The 9473-nt window shown below is 37.3% G+C and overlaps 1 protein-coding gene across 1 annotated transcript; it reads right to left on the bottom strand.

Annotated features, from left to right (window-relative positions):
- Positions 1–613: 613 nt before the first annotated feature.
- On the bottom strand, positions 614–8940 carry LOC102587698 (aconitate hydratase, cytoplasmic-like). The gene is made up of 20 exons (NM_001425377.1): positions 8446–8940; positions 7877–7981; positions 7626–7786; positions 7440–7532; positions 7030–7215; positions 6651–6812; positions 5531–5675; positions 5287–5429; positions 5144–5200; positions 4966–5045; positions 4806–4881; positions 4475–4660; positions 4321–4388; positions 4106–4224; positions 3873–3994; positions 2999–3097; positions 2440–2919; positions 2219–2317; positions 1882–2124; positions 614–928 (listed from the first exon to the last, which is right to left on the bottom strand). The coding sequence occupies exons 1-20, from the start codon at positions 8744–8746 to the stop codon at positions 860–862; spliced, it is 2994 nt and encodes a 997-aa protein (NP_001412306.1). The 5' UTR covers positions 8747–8940; the 3' UTR covers positions 614–859.
- Positions 8941–9473: the final 533 nt, after the last annotated feature.

The following is a 9473-nucleotide window of genomic DNA, read 5'->3' as shown; positions in this document are numbered from 1 at the left end:
ATACATTATAACATAAACCGGATACATTAAAAACTAGCTCGAATACATTAAAAACAAGCTCGGATACATTATAAAATAAACCGGATACATAATATGTAGCTCGGATATATTAATTATTGGCTCGGATACATTAATATGTAGCTCGAATACATTAAAGAAATAAGGGATTTTAGAGGTTTTTAGAAATAGAAGGTGGATATTGAAAATAAGGGAACATAAGACGTGTATTTCAATAATTTTTCCAAAAAAATCACGTTTTTTATGTGTGTACGTTGGTTTTCTTGGCCTCAACGAGTACCAACTGTTGAAATCAAAAAAGCAGACGATTTAATTTAACTCGTATTATTATGATGACCCTTGATGGATTTTATTTTAGTTATAGGACTTTCAATAGGATAAACGACAAGATATTCAATGTAATTTTACGAGTAGAGTTTATGAAAAAGAGATACAACATGAGGACTTCCAAAGTATCATCTGTCATTGTACCACTCTAGAGTCTCACCCAAGCACGATTAACTTCAGAGTTCTGATGGGATCCAGAGTTAACATTGGTATGATCATATCAGTAAAACTAACAAAAAGAACTTTCAGCTTTTCAATGAAAACTTGCTGAAGAGAATCTCAATATAAATTTTATTACCAAAAAATGGTATAATGCTATCCGCTGAAAAAAGACTAGCTTGACAGTGCCTTTAGAAGTAAATAAACAACACTTTGTCCAACAAAAGGGACATAAAAAAGTTTTAAAATCCTTTATTCCCTTGTCAAGTTTCTCTATTGAGAAGATGATCCCTCTGTCATCTTCCCGCAATTAAGCAGGCAGCTTGTAAACGTGGCCGAATAATCAAAGTGATCCTCATCGCTGTGTCAACTGACGAATGACATATTGAAGAATACCTCCATGGTTGAAATAAGCCAACTCCACCTGCACAAGATAAAAGAAGCTCTCAAATGTCAATACAGTACCTTACCAAGAACTAATGAATGGTGAAGGAGAAAGAGTATGGGATATTCCCTGCTGTTGTGACAGTATGCAACAGGAATAGGCGAACAATGCATGCGGGATTATGTGATTTAAAAGTTATATGAAAAAAGTGACAGATTAGGATCTTCTGTTTCTTATTTGAGTATTGAAGCTAGTCTAAGAATTTTGACGGTGATGAAAGACGATTCTTATTTTGTACTTCACATATGTCATCTTCACATAATCATAAATGTAAATGTTGATTACTACCAAGGAAGCACCATGATTTATTACTGTTTAAGAAACAATACTCAATACTATGCCCCAATCCCAAACTAGTTAGGTTAGCTCTATGAATCCTCACAAATCATGTCGCTCTGTGCAACAAGTCACAATCCAGTAACCCCATAATTTACTGCACCCATAAAGTTTGAATTTTCCAACACTTTCCTTTTAGTTAAGTATTCTAGATCTTGACATCCTGTTATTTTTAATGATGATGCTTCGATCTCAAACTAGTTAGGGGTGGCTACATGAAACCTCTATACCCAATTAGGCACATTGCATTCTACTAGTACTAAATAATGTCATAACACAAAAAAAAAAAAAAAAAAATTATTGACATCCTTTGTTGAAGTTCAGTAAAAGATCCACAAAATTTCAAGTGCCCCAGTTCATTAAGGGCCCTAATTTAAATACACAAAAATGGCTTTAAGAATAAATTTCTTTTATTTTCCCTTTTGTTCTTCTCCTTTCCTTCAGCACTATAGGCAAAATACTTTATAAACGTAAAAGAAAATCAAAGAGAGGCAGCATTTTTATCATGGAAAACAATTGTCATATCAACATCTTTCACACAATAAAACACCAGGAAATAAGATCAATAACTGAAAACAAAAGAGAGCTAGGAGTACCTCAGTGTCGAAACGCACTATGCAGGTGAAGGATTTTCCAGTATCTGTTTGTACAGTAACGTCTTGCCCAGGGCGGATCTCACTAATATTTTCAGGAAGATCAATGGTATATCGCTCTTGACCTGTCAATCCAAGTGTATCTGCATCCTCCCCAGCCTTGAAGCATAGAGGCACAATACCCATTCCTACCAAGTTACTACGATGAATCCTCTCGAAGCTCTTCGCAATTACAGCTTTAACTCCCTGTTAAATTGTTCTTTAGTAATTAGGGAATCCTCTGGTAAAAAAGAAAAGGACAGGATCAACCAAATTAAGAATAAATGCTCAAGAAACCCACCAACAACATTGGTCCCTTGGCAGCCCAATCTCGGGAGCTTCCACTTCCATATTCAGCTCCAGCCAAGATAATAGTGCTTTGTCCAGCGGATTTGTATTTCTAAAGGCATCATGTGTTTAAGAAGTGTCAACATAAAACAGCAAAAGTGAAACGAGCAATGCAAACTCTATCTTTGATGAAAAAAGGATTTGAACCATTAAGAAACAGAGAAAGGAAAGTACCATAGCAGCATCAAACACAGATAGCTTTTCTCCAGAAGGAACGTGGACTGTCTTTGGACCAACCTCCCCATTTAACAGCTTGTTTACAAGGCGGATATTGGCGAAAGTACCCCTAGCCATAATCTCATCATTACCACGACGGCTACCATATGAGTTGAAGTCCCTGCGATCGACACCCCGCTCCATAAGGTACCTAGCAGCAGGGCTATCTTTATGAATGCTTCCGGCAGGTGAAATGTGATCAGTAGTAATACTGTCGCCAAAGTTCAGCAAGCAGTAAGCATCCTTCACTCCATGAGGTCCAGGAGGATCCATGGTCATACCCTTGAAATATGGTGGCTCATGGATGTATGTAGATTTAGGATCCCATTGGTACAACTTTGTTGTTGGCACAGATAATTCATTCCACATGGTATTTCCCTTTGTAATAGCTTCATATGTACTCTTGAACATGTCTGGCAATACACTTGATTGAACAACCTAACATGGAAAGTTCCATGGTAAATTTACTTTTTGCGTAATTGATCATGGGTACATAAGCACATAATAGAATACATACCTCAGCAATTTCTTCAGTTGATGGCCATATATCCCTGAAGTACACATCCTTACCATCCTTTCCCACTCCAATTGGATCTTTCTCAAAGTCTATATCAACCTGCAAAGCATCGATAGTTCTCATCAGCAACATAAGTATACATGATAATGTACAATTAATATTGACATTTTAGACATCCACGAATATTTTCCACAATATCAGAGACCGAGACCAAGACCAAGACCTATATCAGAGCGTGCATGAAAATTCAATGAGGGAATCTAGCATTGGAGCCCTGCTTTCTGTCATTGTATTTGTGCTCCTGAGAGCAATGCAGCTTGCACCAGGCAGAGTAATGTCTAAAGACATTCCAGGTAACTCATTTATGGCCCTGCCTAAAGCACGATGCCTTTCACTTATTTAAAAGCATAATCCTTTTTTTTTAAGGTGTAATATGTTTTTCCTCCTTTCACTTACTATAAAGAATAACATTAAGGCTGTGTATGGTATGGAGGAGAAAATGTTTTCTGATTATCCCATGTTCGGTTAGTCAAAACTTTTGGAAAACATTTTCTCTAGGAAAATAAGTTCCTTGAAAATGAGGAAAAAATGTCGGGAAAACAAGTTCTACAAGTGACATTCCACATTAATTGTGTCCTCCCACAACCCTCCAACACACCTCATCTTCACCCCCACCCCACGTAGCCCCCATTCCTAACACCACCACATCACCCCTACCTCCCATAGTACTTATCTAGATTATATACAAGATAAACAAGTAAGAAAACCACTTATTTTCCAAGAAAACATTTTCCATGGACAACATTTTTCTTCGGACAGAACAAGTAATTCTCCAGATAAATTCATCATAAATCTCTGAAGTGCATTCACTTACAGTGCCAGCAAGAGCATAGGCAACCACCAAGGGAGGTGAAGCAAGATAGTTTGCTCTTGTCAAGGCATGAACACGCCCTTCAAAGTTCCGATTTCCGGAGAGTACAGCAGCAGCAACAATGTCTGCAAAATACATACATTTTGAATTAGTCAAAACAATATAGCAAAATGTTCATGACCTAGATAGAGTCCAGACAGTAATATTTTAATTTAGAATCAATTGTATGGACTTACCGTTCTCTGATATGGCAGAAGCAACAGATTCATCCAAGTCCCCTGAGTTCCCGATACAAGTGGTGCAGCCATAGCCAACAATGTTGAAACCTTGTTGATTTAAATACTTCTGTAGACCACTGTTACGTGCAGAAAATAACATATCACAATGTTTTCAAATAACAATGGTCTGGGTTAGTAGAAACTTTGCTCTTTAAGAAACTTCCAATCAATACCTCTTGAGTAAATATTTTGTAACAACACCAGAGCCTGGGGCAAGGCTTGTTTTAACCCATGGCTTAACCTGGAAAATAATCAGGAACAAGGATTAAGATGGCATGCCTGAACTTACAATCAAATGAAAAGGCAAGTTTATGGAGTAGCACTAACATGTAGACCCAGCTCAGATGCCTTTTTGGCAACCAGAGCTGCTCCTAGCATAACACTGGGATTGGATGTATTTGTGCAACTTGTGATAGCAGCAATCACAACACTGCCATGTTTGAGCTCTGCAGGTTGCCCATGGAAGGAAAACTTGGCCACTTTATCTTGCACCTCTTTTGGCACAGCAAATCCCTGCATCGATATAGAGCAAGTTGGATTAGCATTTCCAAAAGTCAGAATCTGGGGTTGGGTACTTTATAGTCTCACAACAATTTATGTTACAAGTTGATCAACCAAGAGAACTAATGGTAAATATCAAAATGAATAGCTCGCTCACCTTGAATCCAACTTTGTTATCTAGGCAAGCATGCCAGTCAGACTTCATTTCTTTCAAAGGCACACGGTCATGAGGTCTGTAAAGGATTAAAAACCATTTATATAGACCAACCTTAAAGCACATGAATCTTAATCAGAATTTATCCAAGCCGGGAAAATACCTCTTTGGCCCTGACAGACATGGTTCAACATCGGCAAGGTCTAGGTTCAAATAAGAAGAGTACACTTTTTCTTGTTGAGGCTGAAACAATTATTTTTTAAAGTGTAAGGGAAAGTAACGGTGATTCAATAGGAAAACTGAAACTAGAGCAACCACAACTGAGGTAGGACAGGAAATACCTCATTATAATCGACAAACATATTATTTGCACGGAGATATGCCTCTACCATTCCAACCTAATTTTTGCACAGAGGGTTAGCCACATATAAAGAAGAACTGTCACACTCTATCTTCACTTAAAAGTAAATGTCTGAACACTTACTATCTCATCACTTCTCCCCGTTAACTTGAGGTATTCCAGAGTAACATGATCTACAGGGAAGAAACCCATTGTTGCACCATATTCAGGAGCCATGTTTGCAATGGTGGCCCTGTCAGCCAATGAAAGACCACTCATTCCACCACCTACATGAAAACAGACAAGTAGTCAAGTCCTTGCCTGGTGGACCTATTAACCAATGGTTAAACTATTTGTGTGGGAAAGTAGTCGATGTTTAGATATCTACCATAGAATTCAACAAACTTTCCAACAACACCATGCTTCCTCAGCATTTGAGTGACAGTCAGAACCAAGTCGGTGGCAGTTACACCATTTCGCAAATTCCCTGATAGCTTGAACCCAACAACTCCAGGCAACACCATGCTCATTGGCTGTCAGTATCCAGAAGAAGCATTACAAAAGCTCCGAAGTGCAAATATCAGAATAAATATCAAAGTATTTTCATAATTAAGTGATCATCATCACCTAGACAGCAATTCTTTTATAGATATAAAGCAAACAGAAGAACAGGCAAGCAGCAAAGCCACAGGAAAGGCAGTATTGTTTCCTGCTCAGATTAAGTGGAGCACAGTGCATACTATTCTAAGATGAGGAAAAATAACATCCTATTCCGAATTGATCTGATTTTTATTGGAAGATAGCTGGCTACATACACTAAATGCTGAATGGAAAAGTATAACCAAAACTCTTTTTCTTAACAAGTTAGAATCTCTCTCTCTCTCTTTCATTATTGTCAAATTGACATACGAAACTAGTCAAATGCATTAACTACACGAAGACTCATGAATAACCTTCTTCATTTGGATGACTTCGTGATCACCAAAACTAGCTTTCAGGAATACATAGAAATTTGGGAAGAGCCCAAAAAATAGAATTAGAAATGGGTCAGTGGATGCAATCTAAAACCATCTGTAAGGAAAGAAGAAATACAAGGTCAGACAAATGAGGCAAGGAAAAGCCCTACATGATCCACTATCATGCTCCTCTCTAATCTAGAGTATTGAGGGTAAAGAAGAACTTCACTCCCTTGCTCCAACTTGGCATAGTTATATTTGAGTGTTAAAAAATTCATGTTTAGTCTAACAAGGAGAAAATTGTGCCAACATATTACATCTTAAACTTCTGTAACTGTATACACTGATTGATGTCCCTCCATTAACTTCTACACGTGCCAGTCATATTCTACACTAGAAATTTGTCAAAATGCAGATATGAACACGTGTCACAAGAGCAAAGTGGGACACCTTAGCAAAAAGGCATAGCTATCTAATCTTTGCAGCAACACACGAATAAACCAGGATTCACAAAGGGATAAAAGGGTGATCATCGCACTAATAGTTTCATACCTGGCCAAGCATTGCAGCTTCTGCCTCAATACCTCCGACACCCCATCCAGCAACTCCTAGCCCATCAATCATGGTGGTGTGGGAATCTGTTCCGACCACGCTATCTGGGTAAAGCAAGCCTTCCCTATTAAAGACAACCCTTCCAAGATATTCAAGATTCACCTAAAATTACAATAGAGAAAAATATTATCAGTTTTGCAAATGCACTGTTTCAGAAGTGGAATCTCACTCCAAATTCTCTAATGAGGGAAGATAAGTAAGAACATATAAAGTTAAGAATTCATAATTCAAGAAATAGCTAGAGCGCAGCACAACTATCACATTGACCAAATCCGGAAGCACAAGCAGCTAAGTCACATTCAGTTTTCAGGTCCAATACCTGATGCACAATACCAGACCCAGGTGGTACAACAAGCATGTTTTGGAAAGCATTGGATCCCCACTTAAGAAAGGCAAATCTCTCCTTGTTCCTTTGGAATTCAAGCTCCATATTAGCCTGGACTGCATTTTCTGACCTTGTTACATCAACTTGAACTGAGTGATCAATAACTAGGTCGACAGGAACCTGAAATGATATTCCAAAAAAAAAATCACCATGAAGTGGTACGATATTCATTCATGAGAAGAATTAAAGAATTGTGACCAAGAAACTTAAGCATATAAGTGTGAGTGATGAATGAGACAACATATGCAATTCAATGCTTATGAACTGAAGTAAAGACTTTACTGCATTCTTTTTGCATAGTTCAAGAGACTTTGCCACAATCCACTAACTAGAAAGTATCATACCAATGGATTAATCTTGTCAGAATCACTGCCAAGGTTGTTCATGGCATCACGCATGCAAGCAAGGTCCACCACAGCTGGTACACCAGTAAAATCCTGCCAACAAGACAAATTAGTCAGGTGAGATCATCACACTGCATTCTTTTTTCTTTCTCCTTTTATGTTGCAAACATGCAAAAAGTCCAGTACCTGCAGCAAGACACGGGCAGGCTTGAAGGGTATCTCCACAAGCTTAGGTGCAGATTTTTCCCAGTCAATAATCTTTTCAACATCTTCCTTTTTCACTTGAAAGTTGTCACAATTACGGATTGCTGATTCGAGAAGAATCCTAATAGAATATGGTAGCTTGTCTGTCACATAGGAACCAACAAACCAAGAATAATCAATAATAGGAACAGATCAAAATGAATATAAGAATGTGCCAGGGCCTTTAAAGTTACCAATCCTGGGATCATTGAGAGCAGGTAAGCTATAGAACTTTCCGAATTCACCACCTCCAGGCTTTGGAAGACCAGTGAGGATTCCCTTAAATGGGTTCTCTGCAGCTGAATCCATCATAAAAAAAAGGAATCAGATTCTTGATTTTCTACTAAGAATTGATTCACTCACAACAACTCCTGGTAATCCTTTTTTTTTAAATAGTACAACTCCTGGTAATCCTTCTCACAAAAATCTAAGTTTTTTATGAAATATCAAACCACAAACACAAATAAAAAAAAATAAAAAATGAAATATCTTGGGTCAACTTCAAAGTCTCCCACTCATAGGTCCTACCCACCACGTTCCACTAACCTCTGTCTCAATGCTGATTATTATTACTCCATTATTATCACAAATAAATCATATTCTTCCGATTAATTTTTATAATCTCTAAACAATCAAAAAAACAAAATTACCCAGAAAACAAATCTAGATTTACGAGAACCGCAGAAAATCAAAAACTTCTTTTACGCTACCTTTATGGATCACTAATAGAATTGGGGGAAATTAAGTAAAAAGACAAAAGTACCCATGGTAGCTAGTTTCCGATGAAACCCGTTGAGAGCAGGGGCAGCAGTCCTGATCTGAGCAGTAAGACTGATCGGAGACTTCCAATCAACACCGTGACTCCACCTCGGTACAGAGCAACGTAGAGACCGGAGCGTTGATGAATAACGCTGCTGATTACCAGAATTAACCCCAGCACCAGCACGACAAGGCGCGTGAGCAGCACTAGAAGTTGAAGCAAGCGGCCTTGTAACAGAAGAAGATGCTCTCAATAATGAAGAAGCAGCAGAAGAAGAGTACTTGCGAGCTGTATTACTATACATGACTACCAATATATATAGTTTTTTTTCTCAAATCACATTCAATCGTTTCTCCTAGGGTTGTGTGCCCAAACAAAAAAAGGGAAATTGCTGATGAAGATGAAGATGGTGACGAAGAAGATATGGTGATTTGAATTATTGATTTATGATATGGAAAGGACAGTGCCGAAGCTGCGGCACATCAAATGGAGCTAAAATAAAAAAGCTTGGCTGGTTATGCGTTATGGTGTTTTTTCGTTTTTTTATATAAAGGAGGGAGGGGAGAAAGGGAATAATAATTAAAATGAATATGATTAGGTCAAAATTATCGATTTATGCGCTACTTTGTTTTGACAATTAATTTTTTAAAAAAATAAAATGAAAGATAACTTTTGCCATTTGAAAATGTCAATTATTTTTTTTTAATTTTTATAATGGGTGATCTCAATACTTCACATCTATAATATAAAAATAATATTATCTCCGCTCATTTTATGTGACACTTTTCGTATATCGAGATTTAAACAAGTCTATATTTGATCATAGATCTTTTAAATATTTTGGTTTATCAATTATTGTGACTTACAGTGCTTTTTTATGTACTTTACAAATATATAAATGTCATTTTAAAAAATTGAAGATTTCATGTGTAAATTCTCGATCAAACTTAAATTGTCTGACCTTCGAAAAAAAGTGTTATATATAAAGTGGGACAGAGAAAGTATTAAGATCGATTGATGACGTCTTCTTC

The sequence above is a fragment of the Solanum tuberosum genome, unplaced genomic scaffold (genome assembly GCF_000226075.1).
Source record: "Solanum tuberosum cultivar DM 1-3 516 R44 unplaced genomic scaffold, SolTub_3.0 scf00652, whole genome shotgun sequence".
NCBI lineage: Eukaryota > Viridiplantae > Streptophyta > Magnoliopsida > Solanales > Solanaceae > Solanum > Solanum tuberosum.
The sequence above is the reverse complement of the archived record's forward strand: the minus strand, read 5'-3'. Positions and strand labels throughout refer to the sequence as shown.